General features: G+C 38.8%; 1 protein-coding gene across 2 annotated transcripts in view; it reads right to left on the bottom strand.

The window, feature by feature from the left end:
• SEMA3E (semaphorin 3E) overlaps positions 1-22,751 on the bottom strand; it is a 237,860-nt gene that overhangs the window by 30,241 nt on the left and 184,868 nt on the right. For both annotated transcript variants that reach the window (XM_088134819.1, XM_088134820.1), the window contains 5 exons: positions 13,541-13,660; positions 11,063-11,205; positions 4,746-4,860; positions 3,951-4,020; positions 1,460-1,604 (listed from right to left, as the gene is read on the bottom strand). In XM_088134819.1, coding sequence (XP_087990945.1) covers positions 1,460-1,604; positions 3,951-4,020; positions 4,746-4,860; positions 11,063-11,205; positions 13,541-13,660 — 593 coding nt within the window. The remainder of the gene's footprint in view (positions 1-1,459; positions 1,605-3,950; positions 4,021-4,745; positions 4,861-11,062; positions 11,206-13,540; positions 13,661-22,751) is intronic.

A 22,751-nucleotide genomic window follows, 5' to 3' on the forward strand; every position in this document is an offset into this window, starting at 1 on the left:
GCTGATTAATGGGCCACCTGTGCCCAGTAACAGGAAAACGCAGAGTGGAAGTTTTGTATCCACCCTGATGAGCGGCGTGGATGAGACAAAGAACGAAGCCGCGAGCCGCGGAAAGGAGATCACCGCACGATCAAGCAAACCCCGGTGTGGCACGCAACTGAAAGAACCCCGAGGAAACAAGCCCACGCTGGAGGGGCAGGCAATCTAAGACAATGGGATACTGGCTGAACCTGACATTTGGAACATTAAGGGGGATTATTGGGGTATCAATAATCCGTAGCTTGTAACCTGACGACGGGGCGAACCACGGGAAGGGGAGAGTTATAAATTGTACAACGAAATGTGCCAAGCCAGTCCTGGCTTTGTTTGTAACTGTTGCATTACACTTGAGTAAACCTCTTTTGTGAACCACACGTGTCACGGGAGTTTCTCTTGAAGAACGGGGCACTCCTTACACTGAACTCTGTGGCACCCCACAATGGAGGGGCCGTGGGCTGGACCTCTCATTCCCAATCAATACCAATTGGGACCCACTTTGGAGGAAGCAAGAGAACCAGTGCAAAATTGTGCTGCCCACTCCCAACTCCCTAAATTGACCCGAAAGGATACCATGGCCACTGAGAGGTCAAGAAAAGCAAGGATGGTTGCACTATCCCCATCCCACTCCTGCCAGAGATCATCCATGAGTGTGACCAATGCCATTTCTGTCTCATATTTGGGCCTGAAGCATGACTGAAAAGGGTCCACTTATGAACCTCAGCACAGTGTTGCAATGTTGTTAAAATCCACGGGGCCTAGGCATGCAGCTCAAATAAATGTCAAGGTGTTGGCTAAGGACAATCTGCCATAATTCAAATTCTTAAGAATGGGAAATAGAATATATGTACATCTACAGTGACTATGCAAACAGACTATCCTGTCCTTCAGTGCAAAGCTTCCTTGCATTTCTGCGAGGATGAGATTAAAGAAATATTAACAATAGTGGTCAATTAAAAAAGACGAGAAATCTTCCCATCTCTTTCTTGCAGCTGAACTGGGAGAATGAAGGGAGACATGCATAAACTTAAGACTTCAAAATTCATTTGAATTTGTTTTAACTGTGGTTTTTGAAGAAGACATAATGCAGTTTCGTGCATCTTTTAAAATAAAAAATGAACCAACATATTCAAACTTATGATTGTACACCTGGCTGCTGTGGCTTGTTCCTGCTGCAATAAATCTTGGCTTATGATGTCAGTGAAGGTGACACTGATTAGGATCAAGTTTTTCAAAATCACATTCCATATTTACAAAGCTCAGCTCCCCAGAGCAGTAAATTATATACATTTATTTCTTTGAGAGAAAGCAAAGCATATACACAGAAATATGGTGTGAATTCTTCCAGACCTGCCTTTTAAAACAGAAAAAATAATGTTCCACTTAAAGGGTCATAAAACATGCAAGACCCCTTTAAACTCACCGATCCAGGTCTTGGGTAGGGTACTTTGCCTTCATACACAGACCAGTGGTATTCAGGTCCTTCTTTGTGAGCGTATGGCCCATTGAAAGCTGCCCGAATACTAACCATGTGATATACACATATAGCATATCCGTGGAATATATTACTACAAAATAAAAATGGCAGAAGTTCATAAAGTGAAAGTTCTTCATGGAAAGTTGTCATAACCTATAATATCATTGAACAGAGAAGATTCTTCAAGGGCATGCAAGTGCCCATGACTTTATCCACCCTCACCCCTTGCTTCTTCTTACCATTCTTAAATCTCCTGTGCCACTGACAATTTCCATTAAAGGTTCTGTTTTTGCAATACCCAGAAGTCAAGGAATCTTCTGTTCAAAAGTTGGGCATTTAAACTTTTGCATTCATTGTCAATGCAACACTTTACAGGCTCTTCCAAAGAAAAGTATAGATCCATCAATAAAATGAGATGTTCCCCTTTGCTGTTTTCACACTATTACTACCAAGTGGATGCAACTACACCAAGTCTCAGATTCCTCTTGGTTTAGTTGCAGGAAAACCTTGCAAGTGAAGCAGCAGGAAGCACCAGGTAACAGCAGTATGGGGGGGGGTGGGAGTCACTTGATCCCATTTCCTTATCTGCAGGAGCTCTATGATTAACTTCAAACAGACTGTGGGCAATAATTTTGTGACAGTCTTGTTAACTGAGCTGCCACCCATCTCTGGGGATATTGTAACTAAGGGATGATTTTATGAAACTTCTGGATAGATGATTGGAAATAATGGAATCTGATAAAAAGCTTAGAAATTGCTAGTTGTTGCAAAGCCATGCCTCAAACAGTCAATATTGCCAGTACAGGACTTGATGGGCCAATGGTCTGTCTCTGTATAAGGCAGTTTTCTATGGCTGCAAACATCTTATTATTCTCACCCCATGTGCTAAGGATAAGTTCTGGTCAATTCAGAGAAGGACTTTCCCCCCCCAAAATATACTTAGAATTGTAGAATGTATTAATTGTAGTTAACCAGTCTGTAGATGTGCAATGTTTAAGATCAAGTTAGCTGAATTCTCTGCTCTACCTGAAGAGAATTGTCAGTTCATAGAGATAGGAAACTTGAGTAGACGGAGTGTTGCTATCAGCCCCATTAGGTAGGCCATACCTCCAACTCCCCAGGAAGGCTAGAACTACTTATACTGAGATTGCTTACAATGACAGAAACTTGCAAGTCTGATTTTGTTATACCTCCTCCTCCTCCTTCTTATAGTTCAGTGAATTAGGGAATTGTCTTTCTGAGCCACTTCACTATGTTATGTGGAGGTTCTGGTCTTAAAAAATGTTTTACTCCCTTGTTGCCTTGGCTTGCATATCTCCATTAAGGTAATCTTCCCTACTTTCTACAGTTGCTAAGGCTGTATTACATAATCTTTTTTGAGCTGAAGGCCACCTTGATTCTCAGTGAAATACTAGGGAACACTCTCCAAAATATAAATGTAATTTCATTTATGGTAATTAAAATTAATGAAATACAGTTAATATGTATTTAATAATTTTGCCCTTCTATCACACTAGCATTACAAATTGACAAGTATTGTATGGCCACATCTAAAACTTGTAGGGAGGCCCATAGGCATCCGTTCCTAATCACAATGACTCCAAAATAACAAAATGGGCATTGTGATGTCATACTACCCTTTTGAACTTGTGGCATGAACTCACACACAAGTAGGTAAGGAACAGAGTATGACACAGGTTTTCACCTCCCCTCCTGTGGACACCTTGCTCAGGTCTTAGCTTCCTAAGAAATAAAAGCTGCTGGCTACCTTTGACTTCCATTGTTCATGGCTGCTTCTTGTAAGAAGCTACATTTCTGCATTACCTGAAGAGAGGAAAGATGGGGTGCTTGAGTGTGAGAGAAGGGATGATAAAGAACAAAGGTGTCCACATTGCCAGCTTTCCTATGTCTATAAGTACTGCGGCTCTACTTGCTTTCTCAGGCAGTTGGCACTTAATTGTCAACCAACAACGTTGGGTTGCTATGAAAATTGTTTAGTGTTTCAAAGAAGGTCCGGAATGTATGTTAATGTATTGTTGGTTTTATTCCTAAAAAAGAAGAGAAGGAATGGAAGCAAGGGCAAAAATGGCCAAATTATTCTGAAGTCTATCCTATCAAATTCATTGCATATATTAGTCTAAATCAGCTTATCCAATTACTGTTTACTGTATGAAAGATAAGATCCAGACAAGGGCTTATTGTGATCATCTATAAACAAATTCAATCTGGACATAGCCCCTTCAGGAGATGGAATGATGCATATACAACCAATTACAACCATTTTTTGATGTCCAGGACTAAATCCTGGTTTATTATATCAGCTCATTCTTCCCAAAAATTATCATCTAATTGGCTTGTTGATTTGCTAATAAGATGTATGGGACTTCTAGCCTGTACATCAGAGATCCCACGATCTCCCCATATCATATCTGTATACCTTGTAGTGTTGAAGAGTCCAAATATCACTGGGTTTTTGTTATCCCGAGTCTGGAGCAAAAATATATCTTCTGCAAAATGGAAACATGTAGTTTAACTTGCACCAAAAATCAGATATTTTAAATATATATATATATATATATATATATATATATATATATACACACACACACATACATACATACATACATACATACATACATACATACATACACACACACACACATATACATATATACACATATATATAAAAACAAGAGGCTTGTTTATACTACCCAGCAAAGAAATCATTTTGTACGCTTAATTCTGTAGGGTTATTTCTGACACAGAGGTCCAGTTTGTGTGTTATGCTATTCCATGGTTCTCTCAGCCTCCTGTTCTGTTGGAATTGCAGGAGAACAAAAAGATTTATTATAACTGTGACTAATCAAAAACAGAAGTGAAAGCTTGCTCTCTCTTCCTTGCAACTGAGCTGGAGGAACTGATGGAAGGAAAATGTGCAAACTTGAGACTGGTTCACACATCATTCTAAACTGGGTTTATTTTAACCAATGTTTGTTGAAAAAGCCATATTGGCCCCATTCCCATATCATGTTAATCCAAAACCAAACATATCACATTACATCACAGTGTGAACCTTGCTACTGTGGCTGCTGTGTGAAACCATGGTTTATTGTCATGACTGCACAACCATGACCTTCATGTTATGAAGTATTTACATACAGCTATGTAATCATTTTTCACTCTGAGGTTACAGGGGCTCTATCTTCAAACTATGTCCAACCATGCAACTCACCCAACTCATCAAAATGTGTATCAATGCCATTCATCCCTGGTACAGAGCATATCAATCTGCTTTTGAGGAAAGTAGTCCATTTATTGACCAGCATCCTTTGTCCGCCCATGTCATTCTGGAGAAGCAGAAGCGAGAAAGAAAGTACTTTTTTCAGAGCCAGATTAGACTCTGTTAATCTGCAGAGTCCTGATCCATTCCCATAACATGACTGAGTCCACCCATTTTCTGGTTTAGCACAATGCACCATACCACAAACTAATCTAAGCTGCATGCATACACAAAAGTTAAAAAACTAACCTAAGTATCTTGTGTGAATGCAGATGCTAGGTCCTCATATGATTTGTTACCTGATCATAGCCATGTTGTGGCACTGCAGTCAAATGATTCTGACTGACTGCACTGTAGTGTTTTAAAGTTCTAAGAGCAGCTATGGAATCTGGGTTCTGAATTTCTTCCATGCAAATTTCCTGTTTAAATTGTGCCTCCACAGGACCATACTAGTTACAATTAATCATGCAGAAACCATATAGACTTTGCCTTACGGGGCAAAGAGCTTGGTGGCAATTTAAATCCCTGAGTGCCACAGTCTTGATCAAGCAGAAAGACTTACACTGACTGCTGTGACATTATAAGAATCACATGAGATTCAGTTTCCAGATCTCCTCTGTCACATTCAAATGTGGTTCAAAGAGCTCTGGAACAAAAGCACAGGCTGCTTTAGCAGCTTCCTGGGTCAAGTGCTCAACAAGTGAAAACAATACTCAGCATAATTATTGCAAGTTTCTAAATAGGAATAAAGAGAAAGAGAATTGTTTTACTGTCACTTCAGCCCACCATGCTATCTTAATATCTAGCACCCAACTGTGAGAATAGAAAGAGGCTGGAAGTGCAACTACCATACTTCCAGGTCACATCCTGTCACCTATCACACTTCTCTACAGCTGGGAAGGAGATATAACTGTCCTTCTTCCTGCATGATAGAGAAGGATGAAGAGCAAGAAGCAAAGGTCAGATGTGGTTCTTGTCCTATTATCATATCAAAAATGGACTCACAGATTACAACTTAATGAAAGATCTGCATCAAGCCAGCAAACAATAGGCACTATTTCATTTATGTTCTGATCTAGACATCAGAATGATTCTTGAAATTGCCTCCATTTGGCAACTTTCCCTGAACAACTAAAATAATTTGTAAAACTGTTTCCTACCTTATTAGTTTCCATGGACAACGTAAGAATCTCCCTGCAATCAACAACCACTCTCAATAATGTTAATGATAAGGTGGAAAATCTCCAACTAGTTAAGATAGATGACTATCTTAACTAAACCAAATTACTATACACATTCTAGATTCTACTATTATACTGACTATAATATGTTATAGAATGATTCCTACACTAAAGTAATTTCAAGTGGTGACTATAACATGTTATGGATGCACAAAGTGTTTCATATACAGAACAGCTGGTTAGGGGTGTCCATGCTGAATGGAAATGTGTATTTCACATATTTTGATGCATTTATAGAATGAAATAGGCTGTTTCGCACTAGATATAGATTAAAATGTGATTGGCAGAAGAAGGTTAGGCAAGTTCTGCCAAGTAATCTGTTTTTTAATAAGTTGGGATTGCTGTTTATGGCCTTGGATTGTTTATATTGCTGTTTTTAACTTTGTACACTGCCCAGAGCCATCATCATGAGATGGGTGACCATATAAAAAGGAAGGAAGGAAGAATACAAGGCAAGGTGTTCCTTAGAGATGCTGCATGCTTATGATGTTATAACATAATGAAAACTAAAAAGGGGAGCCCCATGTCTCTTGTGGGACCAATGTGATGCTGGAGATGCCCTATGTGCCACCCATGACCATCAGAGGACTTGCCCCATACCCTCTTTTGCCACCAGGATATAGTGGTAGTGGCACCTGAGGAGAGGCAGGAGATGGCAAGGCAAGGCAAGGCAAGGCCAGGACAGGCCCTGGGACACTGATGGGATGGATAGGCTGGTGGGATATGCTGCCCTGTTCAGCCCATCACAATATAAAATGGTGCTTAAGCTTGGTAGAATGTGAGGAGGGAGGGTTACCTCCGGCATGGTGACCCACTTACTCCATAAAATCACTCCTAGTTTTCTTTCAGGTGAATCCCAGAACAACTAAAATGTTCCGTCTTTTTCTACCAAACTTTGGCTCATCTGGAAACAGTTTGGCAGAACTTCTGGAACATGATGACTTCTTTCAGGTTTGGGGAAAAAAAGGTTCAATTTTCTGCATACCCATATATAGGTAGTCCTCGCTTAATGACTGTTCGTTTAACAACTTTTCAAAGTTATGACAGCCTTGGAAAGGGTGCTTTATGGCCCATAAAGCACTTCCAACTGTCATAAAATGTTGCGCCCCTCCCGTGGTCACGTGGCCACATTTCAGGTGCTTGGCAACAGGCTCGTATTTACAACCGGTTGCTAAGTGCCCCACAATCATGTGATCACCATTTACAATCATCTCTGCTTGCTTCCCCATTGGAAGGCAGCAGGGAAGGTTGCAAGCAGAGAGGATGAGATGGTGTGAAAGAACGGACCTCAAACCTTAAGGATTTGAGCTCTGTAATTGCCCACCTCTGGGAGGTTTCCCCTCCCCTCTCAGTGGTGGGCAGGCATGGAGCTCAAATCCTGAAGATAGGATTTCCAGCCCCATCCACAGAGTGGGGGGCACACCCTTTGGCAGGCTTTAGGAATGTTTGAGAGCAAAGGGCTGACTGCTGGGAGGATTTCAGCCCCATGCAAAGCTGAAATCCTTCAGCAGACAGCTCTTTCGCTCTGTCCACTTAATAACCTGGTAGATTGCTTAATGACTGCAACCAGGAGTGCCCGGGTTGCAGTTGTTGAGTGAAGCAGTCATGTGGGCATCTTGCTTAATGACAGCTTCGCTCAGTGACTGAGATTCCAGTCCCAATTGTGGTTGTTAGGCAAGGACTACCTGTAAGAGCCATTTTATTCTCAGGATCTCATATTTCAATCTGTTATTTTTCACTATATTTATCAACTCTGAAACACATCTGTCTCCTATAGGTTATGTCAAGAGTCTATATTTTACCTAGACGTTAGAGAGCAACTGTTATTCTTAGCTAAAGATGAAGTTTTGGTAAATATTTTAATTAAATCATGGGTCAGCTATCTTTAAATATTCAGATATATTAATTCTTTTAAATTGATTACTCGGTGTTGGCAACTGAAGCAGACAAATGTGTTAGCCAGCTAAATTCTTTGTTTTATTAATCACTTTGTTAGATCAGTAAGATTTGGACATTTTTGATTTCAGAACTCTTTTTTTCATGGAATTCATTCTGAAGCTGATGTTCTGGTATCCTCATTTTACTAGAGTCTAAAGTTGTATTGGGTAATGCAGATAAATGAGGACTAGAAAATATATATTCACAGTTTATATTTTTCTGTATAAAAAGAACTGTATGGCTGGAAAATTGTCTTGCCTGCCTCCTTTTCTACAATCCCTCTTTTCTTAAGGTGCAAACAGATACAGGCATGCTTTTATTACACTGGATTTCAATAACTTAAAGGCTGAACTGGAAATACTCAACTATGCAAGCGGGCATCCAGTGCCAGCAGTGAATGATGCAATTGAAGAGCCCACAAAATATTGTCAAAAACCATGCCTATCTACACAGATACACAGATATATATACACACACACAAACACAAAATAGCATCTGTCTTCAACTTTACAGCTTCTGCACAATGTCAGAAAAGACATGTGCTTTTGGGACTTCTGGGGGAGGTATGGTGAACTGAAGATGGCTCTGTGAAAGTGGAGCCAACAACTGCAGCAAAGACCAAGGAACCAGTGAGTAGACCGGTCCCTTGGAACTACTCTGGCTAAGGAGAGGACAGGAGATTGTCTGCATGTGTTCTAGGAGGCTGCAAGACAGTGGCTTTCTGTAGGTTTGAGTGCTGAGAGATAACAGGATTAGCCATCTTGATTTCAAGCCTCACATTCTAATCACTTTGGAAACTGGTCATTATTTCTAAGCTATTAGAGACCTTCAGAATGACAAGTCTGAAAACACCAGGTGAGTCTGCCTTCAGTCCTGAACAAAAGAAAATTTTAATCATAAACTTAAGAATTTGAAGAATCTGAAATAAACAGCAAAAAGCTAAATAAGATTTTGATCTTAGAAAGTTCTAAACGGACCAAGGATCCAGATAAAATTGGAATATTGAAACTTTTACAATAAGACTTTGGAATTAATTATATAACAGCTTCTCATTGGAAATAGATCTGTTCAAGACATAACAGAGATAAGCAATTTCATGATTTCAAAAACTGGACACGAGGGAACTAAAGATTTTAGGTAGAGGAAAGTTTTACAAGCCTGTAAAATGTTGCAAAACATTATAACAGTAAAAATACTGAAGGAGATTCTTGAAGAAAACAATAGCCACAGCGTCAACAATGTCAGTAATGATGTTTGCTTCTATGAATAGACTTTGTCCAAAACATGTTATTGCAGAAATATCAGATGTATAACAAATTTTATCTGACAAGATAGAGATGGTATTGAAAGTGGATTTACAACTGACAGGCCAAGAGAATGACTTAGAAAAGGATATTTCACTGGACCTACAAAAGAAATTGGCTCAGGTTTTAAAGTTTAAAAGGAAATACAAACGGCAAATCAAGAGAGTGACCTGGATAATTTTTTCCTGTTGAATTTATAAAAGAGGCTTGTTAAAGCCTTGAAGAACTCTGTGTGATGGGACAAAGAAGAAATGAAGAGAAATCAAATCCTACGACAACATTTGAATGAACTAAAGATTAAGACTGTTAGAAGTAAAAGGAAGGACTATAAAGTTGGTTTATTTGATCAAGGTTAAAACAAGATATATTGTTACTTCTGGCTACCCTTTTTGGACTTTCTGCTGACACCAGGACTGAAAAGATGATGTTTTATGAATTTGTTTATAGATAAGAGATGGGATATGGGATGAAGAGATAAATGTAACTTTAGAGAGAGTGAAGAGTTACTAAATTTGTTTATACTTGTAATGAAGGTTGGAAGTATATACACTTCTATATATATTTCTTTTCCTTTATTATATTCTTACTTTTCTTTTTCTTCTCTTTTTTATTTCTTTTTCCTTGTATTTTTTCTCCTTTCTATTCTCTTTTCTTTCTTTAAGTTTAGTTTGTATTAGATTTTACTATTATAATAAAAATTCTTAATAAAAATTATATATAAGAAAAGACATGGGTACTTTTAAAAGGTTCAGACAGGTCCTATGACTGCTCCCTGAAGACTTGACCCTTTTTGAATCAAATCCAGAATGCAGCCCAACCCTAACATGTAACACCAGTGAGATCATATTAAACCCCTGAAATGGGTGGTCAAAACCTAGGTGTACTATTACCTCATGAACATTAATGTGACTTTAAATTGACATGAATCTGCATACTGAAAATGATTTGGAAACTGGGCTTATGTGAGTAGAGTACTTCCCTGATTTTCATTAAGGCAGCCAAATCTTTTTCAATCACATGAACTCCTTAAAGCAGTGGAAACTTTTTTTCAGGCTTGTGCTTTGCACCATTTGATACTTCAGCAAGATCCAAAGACTTCCTAATAATTTCTGAAGCATGCACAGCCCTACAAGAGGCATCTAATGAAGCTGTAAAGTAGGCAGTCCTAAGGATGCATGTTTGAATATTTTACTGACATTCTTTGAAGAAAAAGTTTTCTTTTTTAAAAAAGTGTCCTTCCCTCTTATCAAAACAAAGAAAAGCTCTTCAGTTTCTTTTTATTGGCTCAGAATTAAGATTCAGTAAAATTTCAACACGTATACTTTGGAATTAAAATAAGGAGCAGATCCCAAATTTGTATTCAGTTCAACACTCAAGTGATTTTTTTTTTCTTTCCATCCCTTCTTCACTGGACTCCTTTTATGTTGCCCTTCATATTTTCTTTAATACCTTTTCGCAAGCCCTAATTCAGCTCAGCTCACAGTGAGGTGGGTGATCACAGTGATGACTAACCATGTATCATTCTTTGCTATAGAGATTGGGGTTGAACTCACAATTCAGACTTGGCTTGTGAGAGTGTGTGTTCATTCCTATCTTATTCAAGTTTTCCTAAAGCTGCCTTCTCCATTCTCATACCACCAGACATGTTGGGACTGATGCTCCACAGTTCTAGAATCAAGAAGCCCAACATATTTGATGGGTGTCAAGTTGGGAAAAACTGGATTAAAGATACAGAACAAAAAGAAGCAGCAAATCATAACTAGATGGTAATAAAAGCATTTCTTACCGCACACACTCTGCCCACTCTGGAATAGAGAGCATGAGCACCTGTTTCGGCCTCTAAAGCTTTCTCAGTAAAGAAGAAATACACCTTGTTGTCTTCCCGGTCTTCATTGTCAGGAATCATGTAGGAACTAACAAATTTAGGTTCTTAAAGAGACAGTGAGATACAAGGTAGATGAAATTGTTTAATTCCAATTGTAATATACAATATATGAGCAACATATAAACACTGTGACAGCCTCATAACCACTTAATATAACCAAAAATCAGTTCCAAATTAAATTTCAGTTAAAATACAAGTTCAACAAGCTACACATGCAAACTTAGCAAGTAGTGTTGTTTTACTGTAGGGTCTTTGTCTGCCAAGAGGAGCTACATATAATATTCATCTAATTAATTATGAATTAATTAATTCATCTAAATAATTACCTAATTATGGGTAATGTCCTAATGAGATACATTAGTAGCTTGCTACAAGTATCTCTACAGAATTTACAATAGACAAAACATGGGTCAATGATTTAATATTCCCAGACTGAGAGGGGCAAATTTTTTTCTGCATAAGAGCTTTTCTGGAATCTTTGTTCCAGGTTAGCTAATGGCAAAATGTCAAACAGCAATAATATAAAGACCCCCTATAAATTCTAAGCTATACAAGATACAGATCTCACTATGTCCCAATGGTATTCTGGGTCATTTTGCTATATCCAAGTTGCAGTTCTACATTAGAGACTAACTTTAAGTATAAATCTGTTGTTTTAAACTTGGTTGTTTTTTATTATGTTTTAATTTTGTTTAGCCACCCAGAGTCACACATATGAGATAGGTGGCCATGTAAATTTATGAAATAAATAAATACATTTCTAATAGATACAGGTCTAATAAAGAACAAGATAACTTGTTATTTATTAGACCTGTATCTATTGGAAAATAGAAAAGTTCTCTAGAAGGACAAAAAGGCAAAAAAATATTATTTAAAAAAACCCTGTTTTGTGAGTTTTGTGAATCAGTTTCAAATGCATGGATAATATCAGCTTTCAGAATATTTGTATAGCTCCAACTTATATAGAAATGGGTTTTTTCATACACACACACACACACACACATAATATTTTCCTATCATGCTGTCATAATTGTTCATTTATTTTAATTATATTAATCTCAAACCTGCCATCGAGCTGATAGAACCATTTGCTTAGCTCTGTGTAAATCCATAATTAAAGACACAGGGTTGTATACATTTGATTCTGGACTAAGGACTAGATGCTATGTTAATATAAGGATGTCCAGATTGACAGCATTTGTTACTTTTATTATTAAATTAAAACCACATGAAACCTTTATTTTATCATGATAAACCAAATGCAGATTTGATGCTTAGGAACCCTTTGAATCAATTCCATTCATCCAGAAATTACCCAATGACAACCCAGTGATTGTCATTCTTGTTAGCACTTTTTGTGCCAATATGGGATATGAAGGATATTTGTTCTGAACAATATCAAGAGCAATTCAAGAACAACTTCAAGAGCAGAACTTTGCAAATTGTCCTAATTACAAAAATGAAACCTTGAATATTTCAGGAGCATTCTGAACTCGGAACAACTTTTTTGAGCTCAAAAACACTCTGAAACATTTAAAATGGCCAAGTTTGAACTCAAACTAGAAAGTTTAGTTAAGTTTCTTGGTCAACACAATTTGAAATGAAATTTTGCACACCCCAGTTCTCTGTGTCTACTTCCACAGAAGAACTGATAAGCTTGCCATTTCTGCTTTAGCTTTTCACTGCCTTTCTCCTGAGTCCTTTCTGGTCTCTGTGGACTTTAATGCCATTATCTTTCTTCTGCACTCCTGCCCTTCTCCTTTTTCACCACTTTTTCTCAGGTCTCCCTCCATTCTGTTCATTTTGTAATGCCCAGCATGTGTTTGTAATGCCCAGTTGCCTGGGAATTAAAGGTGTGCGAAATTTTCCAAAATCAAGACACCCCATTTCAATCCTGCAAGAATGTGTCATGGGTGAATCAACAAACCTGCATTCAAAATACAAGCTTTGAAAAACATCAGAACAGCCTATTTTGGATATGAAACAATTATTGTGAGCTCTAAGACAGTGCTTCAGATTCAAAGCTCTTTTGTTCTTATGGTGTGTGTGCCCTCATGCATTCTTCTGCTACAGAACTAGCTCATATTGCAGGAAAGAATTTTTGGCTATATGAACTATCACAGTTGACCAAGTGCAAAACGTAACTTCTATTTGCATTGCCCCATGCGATATTCCGAACCTCTCCAAAACATCTTGTATTATGGGCTACTTCATGATAAAGACTGACCACTATGCTTTGCCCTCAAAGGCACAAGCCTAAAGCAGACATTCCATGTAAGCCAAAGCTAGCATATTATGCTGAAACAGCATCTTTAGACTTCACATGGGTATCACCTTTGTCCTCATTATTTTATTATTATTACTTAGAACCACTTGTACCTTTCAGCAGTCGATCATCATCGGGTTCAGTCCGGATGTGTGCCATGCGGCCCATCATGCGGAAGATCGCAGCATCTCTCCCCCAGTAGTCACTATAGAGTCCGGTAAATAATTCACTACCTGAAGACCAGATATTTAGGTAGGTAGTTAGTTAGTTAAAGAGTAAAGTCTCCAGCAAGTTCAACTCAATTCCTAGTGATATCATGATCATGTCTATGTAGTTTTCTTGACCACAGTATGGAAGTGACATTCTAAGTGGAAGTGGTACCCTTAGTGAGTGTGCATCTGTGTCTATATATGCCTCTAGTTGGTGTGTTATGGGCATTAATATTTTGGCTTGCAGGGTAAACTCTAGTTTAGAAATTCTAGCTCACAGGGTGTGATTGTGGGCCCATTTGTATCATACTGGCCAAAATATGCCAGAACTGAGATATCATTACCAGAGAATGCTGCTGCATGTGGAATGGTAATTAAGACTGGCAACCTACCTTCAGCTTCTCTTTCTTATTAAAAAGCATTATTTGAAAGCCTCAGTTGACCAAAACCATAATGGGTGGTAGAAATCAATATTTATGGGCCTACGGAAGAGTGTGACTTGGAATGTACAAAGATAAAGATATTAAATTAAGGAATATATAGTCTGTGAAGGAAAAGATGTAGTGAGGCTGAAAGAAGGTGGCCTGATTCTGCAGAGTGCAATTGATGCATATATGCAGGGAAATGAAGGTGTAAATGAGAGGTTAAAATATATGTTGGAAAGTATGAATTGGTGTCATCTAGGTTGTTGTCAATATGTAAGAAAGTATGAGGTGTACAAAGATAAACTGGAAGAAGAAATGCAAGAATTGTTCAGTAAACATCAATTGAACCCCAGGGAAGGAAGAGGGTGTGAGAAGGAAATTGAACATATTCTCACCTTGATTCTCTTTGATATAAGAGGGACAGAGGGAAACTCTGTCAGGCTTATAGCTTATAGCAATAAAGTAGAGTTCCAATAATCTTTGTGTTGTCTGTTCCCTGATCTGGCCTACCTCGAAGGGCTTTAGAAAGGAGGAATCCATAGGTTGGTAGTAGTTTTATATCATGCTCCAGTGAATGGAAATATTTACTCCAGCAAATAGTGATACTGGAAGGAGATGCATTAGGGTAATGAGCTTGGGAAAAACTGTGCAACATTTTTAATGAATGTGATCCAGGTGTAAAATTATTCTGCTAGGTGAAATGAACAGATAGGTGGGAATGAGACAAGAGAATTCAGAAAAATTGGCCAAGGACTTAGGAACAAATGAGAATGGTGACTGTTCAGTGAGTATTTGCTTAGAAAAAAGTATGTTTATTTCCAATATGTGGTCTAAGCATAAATACATTCATATGCACAATGACTAAATAATTACTATAAATTTAAAAGCATGATTTATTTCATCATGGTTTATGATGAAAGATGGAGAGAAAGCAAAAGGGTGAGCAGAAGCCCTAGTTTCTAGATAGGTGCTCTTCAGCAGCTAATTGAGAAATATATAAATGTTAGAAGGAAAGTTTACGTTCGTTGATTTAGAGAAAGTGAAAATGACTCAGTTATGGAATTGAGGGTTGGTTTCTGAATGCAATAAGGGTGCTATGTGATGTAAGTAAAAGATGCGTGGGAATTGAGAGACACCTACTAAACGGTTCAACATTGAACAGGTACCAAGACAAGGATGTGTGATGTCAACTTGATTATTTAATATACTTATAGAAAATGTATAAGGAGTGCTTGAAGTGATGAGTTGACTAGGAACATAAAATACATCACTGAAATAAAAATAACATTAAAACAGCAATAATGATGATACAGAAAGCCAGTTTGGTGCAGTGGTTAAGGCACCAGGCTAGAAACTGGGAGACCACGAGTTCTGGTCCTGCCAGCTGGGTGACCTTGGGCCAGTCCCTCCCTCTCAGCCCTAGGAAGAAGGTAAGAGCAAACCACTTCCAAAATCTTGCCAAGAAAACTGCAGGGACTAGTCCGGGCAGTTACCGGGAACCAACACTGACTCAAAGGCATGCGCGCGCGCACACACACACAACTCGATGATACAGTAATAGAAAGAGATTTTAATTAGGGACAATCTGACAGTGCTAGCTTGTGCTTGTTGTCAGGAGTTAGGCCAAGCTTCAAAGACATACTTTGTTTTAACAAAGGTCTATGTCACCCTTTGAAGTGGCTTCTTCCCCCTCCCTGTTTTCCAAAATGGAAGGAGTCCCATCACTTTGCATTACTTGAAACAGGTTTCTGACCATACACACCAGTTGTGGTGAAGATCTTGTTAGGGTGAACTGAATGTTACACATTAGCAATAAATAATAAATAAGACTGTTGTAGACAAGAGAGGTGGGAAGCTGACTAGCTAGTAACAGAAAGCAAACACTGGAATCTCCAAAGATGTAGAGAAGCTGCTCAGGAGTATACTCCCTAGTCTCTTCAGGACAGGGGTTGAAAACAAGAATAGACTGTAGGAGCAGTTCAGACCAAGGACTCCACATTCAGAATCAAATGTCAAACCCAGGAGGTAAACTGTTCTGGCATCAACAGTCTCAGTAACCCTCCTGGCCTCAGCTCTGGTGTATAAGCAGCTCTTTCCTACCGTAGGCTCTGGCTCCCTTTCTCCCCTCCTGAGGAAGCTGGCCAGCTTGAGGAACTAGCTCTCTTCTTGGTCTAGGCAATGAGTTGAATCCAGGCCAGGCAGTGTAGAAGGGTTGGGGAGTTTGTACAGGCCTGATAAGGGTAATCCAGCAAGTGCTTTCTCCTGAGGTTTCTCTTTGCAGTTCTCTGGCATCTGCTGTCTCCCTCAACCTGCTTCTCCAACCCTCACCTGCTCCCTCATCAGAACAGCCTTTCTGCTTAGCAGGACCTGACTCTGCAGATACAGGTAGTCCTTGACTTACGACCATTCATTTAATGACCATTCAAAGTTACAACAGCGCTGAAAAAAGTGACTTAAAACCAATCCTCACACTTATGACTGTTGCAGTGTCCCCATGGTCATGTGATCAGAATTCAGGCACGTGGTACCAGCATGTATTTACCACAGTTGCAGCATCCTGGGGTTATATGATCATCCCCCAGGGGGCTTCTGACAAGCAAAGTCCATGGGGGAATTCAGATTCACTTAACAACTGTGTGATTGCTTAATTCATTTAACAACCGTGGCAAAAAAGGTTGTAAATCAGGCACGACTCACTTAACAACCACATTGCTTAGTGATGGAAGTTCCAGTCCCAACTGTGGTTGTTGTCAAGGACTACCTGTACTCAAGGCTGGCATTTTCTCTTTATCACAAAGACATGTGCAACAAATGACTTCTATTCTTGGAGTGTAGCACTTCAGTTGTATACCATAATGGTCTTCTGACAACAAAGCTGTCCGCGCATGTAGAAATCTAGGCTATCACAAAGGAGTCAGCATATACTTCTATTTTTTATGTGGAGAGCGGTTTTATTTTCTCCTAACATAGAACAGCAATCAAGCCTAACTTGTAATTCTAAGTATTACAAATGTGGAAAAGCCTGCTTGATTTTGATGTATATATGCTATGAGGTTAAAACAAATATATGATATATAATAGTGGGACAAAATTTATGAGTTATTCTACAAATTACTAGAGCTGTAGCAGAGATTCAGTAACCTAACATTAGGCACTACATTTCCACTAGCATAAGCTAAAGGCAATTAGGTTTCTAAGTCATTGCTGCATTTCTTAAAATATATACAGTAGGTATCAGGGGAATCAAAGAAATCACATATATTTACCACTAGATGGCAGCCAATCCACAAAATAGTGGAAAGCAACATATACATATAAAAATAATGGTAAACTCTCAGAATATTTTCTTCCTTTTTAAAACTCAAAAGAAAACAAACATATTTTCTAATTTAAATATCACAACTAAAATGATAACTATTATTATTTTGATAATTAGTGTATTTTCTAAAGGATTTAAAATTTTAACTTGATAAGGATGGATTTAATTTTGTTTAAATTAATTTGAAAGTAATTATGCTATTATTTTAAATAATGACTTGAATAATTTAAACAATCTACCAGATAGGCTCAGAAATCTTTCCTGGTTCCAGCTGCAAATGTGAAATGATTTCTTAGGCTTTGATTAATCCTGAATAAATATTGATTTCAAACTCATGTGGCACTGAAGCTGAGTAAAACATTAGCACACAAAATCAGCTTTAGCAGCCAGTAGTGAAGTGCTACTTCATGGCAGAGTCCACAAAATAATTATGTAATCACATTCCCTAATTCTCAGCTTTAGGAGATAAAACCGTGACATCTACAGAAATACAGACATGCAGCGGTGTGTGTGTGTGTGTGTGTGTAGCCTTATGACCCAGATTGTTCAGCCTGGCTCTTCTAAAGTTACAGGCAGGGCTCTAACCATTGGACTCCCCCGGGCTAGCTTTTTATGATATCTGAAAGTAGGCCTACGTAAGAGAAAACCTTTGATTTCTATAAGAGCACTAAGCTTCTCTCTTTAGGTCATGAAACAGCTGTGTCTTTCCTAGGCTTCCACAGCAGATTCAGATATGGCTTGTCATAGCTTCAGTTTCTGAAACAGCATTTTACAGTGGGGCAAAAAAGTATTTAGTCAGCCACCAATTGTGCAAGTTCTCCCACTTAAAAAGATGAGAGAGGCCTGTAATTTTCATCATAGGTATACCTCAACTATGAGAGACAAAATGGGGGAAAAAAATCCAGAAAATCACAGTCTGATTTTTAAAGAATTTATTTGTAAATCATGGTGGAAAATAAGTATTTGGTCAATATCAAAAGTTCATCTCAATACTTTGTTATATATCCTTTGTTGGCAATGACAGAGGTCAAACATTTTCTGTAAGTCTTCACAAGGTTTTCACACACTGTTGCTGGTATTTTGGCCCATTCCTCCATGCAGATCTCCTCTAGAGCAGTGATGTTTTGGGGCTGTCGCTGGGCAACACGGACTTTCAACTCCCTCCAAAGGTTTTCCATGGGGTTGAGATCTGAAGACTGGCTAGGCCACTCCAGGACCTTGAAATGCTTCTTACGAAGCCACTCCTTCGTTGTGTTGTGTGTGTTTGGGATCATTGTCATGCTGAAAGACCCAGCCACGTTTCATCTTCAATGCCCTTGCTGATGGAAGGAGGTGTTCACTCAAAATCTCACGATACATGGCCCCATTCATTCTTTCCTTTACATGGATCAGTCGTCCTGGTCCCTTTGCAGAAAAACAGCCCCAAAGCATGATGTTTCCACCCCCATGCTTCACAGTAGGTATGGTGTTCTTTGGATGCAACTCAGCATTCTCTCTCCTCCAGACACAACGAGTTGAGTTTAGACCAAAACGTTCTACTTTGGTTTCATCTGACCATATGACATTCTCCCAATCCTCTTCTGGATCATCCAAATGCTCTCTAGCAAACTTCAGACGGGCCCGGACATGTACTGGCTTAAGCAGGGGGACACGTCTGGCACTGCAGGATTTAGTCAATTTCACCACTCCGGACATGTACTGGCTTAAGCAGGGGGACACGTCTGGCACTGCAGGATTTAGTCAATTTCACTACTCGAGCGCCAGCGCAGAAAGAGGAAATGCGAAACCGCAAGCTAATGAATGGGCCACCTGGCACCACTTCACTAATCTGGAGCGGATGCGTTGTGTTAACGCCAGAGGGCCGCAGGCGCTATAGACAAAGGAGAGAGCCGGGAACTGAGGAAGAGATCAGCGTGAGGGGATGCCCCAGCTGTGCACACACAGAAGCCCCAACGAAGGCAACGACCACACCATAGGCAACAACAATCAAAGAAACAAGAGAACTGGGCTGAACCTGCCATTCCAGTAGAAGGGGGGGATTACAGGGGCAATCTGCAATCTAATTTGTAATATGTAACCTAGCAACCTAGGTGTAATATGTAACCTAGCCCACAGGGGGGGGGGGATTGAGACAACTATAAAGGAGTAATGTAAATGTACCAAGCCAGTCCTGGCTTTGCTTGTGACTGCTACATTACACATGAGTAAACCTCTTTTGTGAACCACACATGTCACAGGAGTTTCTCTGTCGAACAGGGCAACCCTTACACCTGGCAGCATAGTGTGTTACTGATGGTAGCCTTTGTTACTTTGGTCCCAGCTCTCTGCAAGTCATTCACTAGGTCCCCCCGTGGGGTTCTGGGATTTTTGCTCACCGTTCTTGTGATCATTTTGACCCCACAGGGTGAGATCTTGCATGGAGCCCCAGATCAAGGGAGATTATCAGTGGTCTTGTATGTCTTCCATTTTCTAATTATTGCTCCCACAGTTGATTTCTTCACACCAAGCTGCTTGCCTATTGCAGATTCAGTCTTCCCAGCCTGGTGCAGGTCTACAATTTTGTTTCTGGTGTCCTTTGACAGCTCTTTGGTCTTGGCCATAGTGGAGTTTGGAGTGTGACTGTTTGAGGTTGTGGACAGGTGTCTTTTATACTGATAACAAGGTCAAACAGGTGCCATTACTACAGGTAACGAGTGGAGGATAGAGGAGCCTCTTAAAGAAGTAGTTACAGGTCTGTGAGAGCCAGACACCTTGCTTGTTTGTAGGTGACCAAATACTTATTTTCCACCATGATTTGCAAATAAATTCTTTAAAAATCAGACAATGTGATTTTCTGGATTTTTTTTCTCATTTTGTCTCTCATAGTTGAGGTGTACCTATGATGAAAATTACAGGCCTCTCTCATCTTTTTAAGTGGGAGAACTTGCACAATTGGTGGCTGACTAAATACTTTTTTGCCCCACTGTATCTATGTTCTAGATTCTTTTCTTATTGCCCTCCAGAGTTAGCTTTGAGTGGGGGCATCTTTGTAAAATAAAAATTATGTATGATATGCATCTATATTATCTATTGTATTATTGCATATCTGTGGTTCACTCTTCAATGTTCCATAATTTTGGGCTTCTACAGTCTTATTCTACTTTCTTGGTCCTGAGGCTATGCCAGCTCTCTGCAGCCCCTACTGCCCCACATTACTTGAGTGGCCTCTGGTCAACTGGAAGTGGGTGGAGGTTTGATGTCTTAAAGAAACCCCATCTGGTTCTAAGGCTTTCCAGCCTTTCTCTGCAATCCCATATGAGTTGGCTAATGAAGTCTGACTGGTAAAGTTCATTGTGTTTTTCTTTGCTTTTAAAACTTTAAAGGGCCTAAATGCCACCCCTCTTTATGGCTAACACACAACCGTATTTATTTTAACTTTTCTGAAGGGTGTTGCATATTTTTTGTGGGGGAAAAAAACCCCGAAGACAACAAAACAAACATCTTCGAAAACTTTTCAATAACTGCAATCATTTCCCCAAATAGCCTATTTGATTAAGTACAACTAATAGCCTATTCCAATCATGGAATTAACTTGGCAAATGTACTGGAAAATTTGCATAGTTGTACACCTATGGTTTAAATGATCCATTGAGAAATTTAAAGAGCAGATCAGCTCTTTAGAAAATATGTAACTTATTTCAAACTCATTTTTACTGGCAATTCTTGCAAGGCATACAGTCAGCATTTTTTCAGTGGTAGGATTTTCAAAGGTCTATAATTAATAATGTTATATTTACTTGGCAGTAAATCTACTTTCAGTGAGAATGTTCATGCTTAGCCTGAATTGTCTGATTAAGCGTTTTCTAGAATATTGAAGTATTAATCCACACATAGGACTACACCTTCCTTCTATGATGACATTTTGATGCAACAAAACAGCCTCTGATTAGATTTATTTAACAAAGTTTGGAAAAACAAAATATATTTTCCCACATTTTGGACATATACCAGTGAAGGCCAACACTCATTTCAGTAACAAACAAGTTCATTCACTGAAATGTCAGGCATTTGCAGATAAACATATTCACCTGTGTTGGTCTACAAACACCCATGACAATTGAAAGTCATCACATTGTGGACATTTGCTGTAGCTTGCATAGAAAAATTTCTATGCATATGTGCTTTTTAAAGTTTCCACCAATGTACAGTCATTGTTGGCAAGAGAAAGGTGATGCAGGGCTCATGAAATGAACTCTAAAGCAAAATTTTGAACTGCAACATTTTAATTTCCCCAAGGAAATTAAAGAGGAAGGGCATGTTGGTCAAAATATGGTAGTTTGACCCTGGTATTTTCTGCCTCTACTGGGAACTCTGAACTGATTTGTTCTATGATCCATTTCTTTGTTTTCTTGGTTATCCATGGTACTGTCTTCTCCAATGCCAATGTTCAAAAGCATCAATACTCTTTCTATCCTCCTCATTCAAAGTCCAACTTTTGTTCCATAGAATGTCACAGGGAGAAACATTGCATGATTCTAATCTTTGTGAATATATCATAGCATTTTAATATCTTTCCCAAGGTCTTCACTGCTATTCTACCTAGTACTAGTTTGTGGCATCTCTGTTTCCAGGTAGGGCTCTAAGCATTATTTGTACTGTATGTTAGCTTGCACACAAGTCTTTTTTCTTTGATCATATTTCATAGATTGATCTCTTCCAAGCCGTTGGCCACCGTGTCATTCTCCAGATTTTCCTGGGTTGGTTAGAACCTTCCTCTATTACTTACCATATTTCTATAGATTTTCTGCCAATTTCTTTAGTCTTCTGACTTGGTAATGACTAAAGTGCTGATCTAACTTCATTTTCTAATACTAGAGGTTCTTGTAAACATGGAATATCTTCTGAGATATCTTGGATGTCGGCATCTTTAGTGCTTCTTCCATTTTTATTTCATCTTCTTGGAATCAGTTACTATCTGTCACTGGTGTTATGTTCTAAAGAACACCATTATGTTCATTAGCATAACAATTTGAGATTGGAACCTCATACTGAGTTTTGGAAGACTTTCCTTGTTTTCCTATGCCAGCTTCCATCACCAATGTATTTACAGATATCATTGTAATACCCTTTTTTATCTCTTCTAAAAGCTGTCTGAAATTCTTTGTTAAGTTCCTTCTTGAGATCTTTGTCTTAATTAGCTTTGACTACTCTTATCTTCTTGGCAATTTCCACCCTTTGTTCTGACATCCATTTAGTTTTCTTCAATTTCTTGGTCATTAGCAGTCTCTTTTCACATTCATCTATAACAATGTATTTGGTCTCATTCTACAGTTTCTCTGGTTCTCTCTCAATGAGGTTTAGGACTTCAAATGATTCCTAATGTTCTTCTTGA

This window comes from Python bivittatus, unplaced genomic scaffold (assembly GCF_059951505.1).
Source record: "Python bivittatus isolate LINGU-HERP-01145 unplaced genomic scaffold, Pbiv_v1 ctg000120_np1212, whole genome shotgun sequence".
In the NCBI taxonomy this organism is placed as follows: domain Eukaryota; kingdom Metazoa; phylum Chordata; class Lepidosauria; order Squamata; family Pythonidae; genus Python; species Python bivittatus.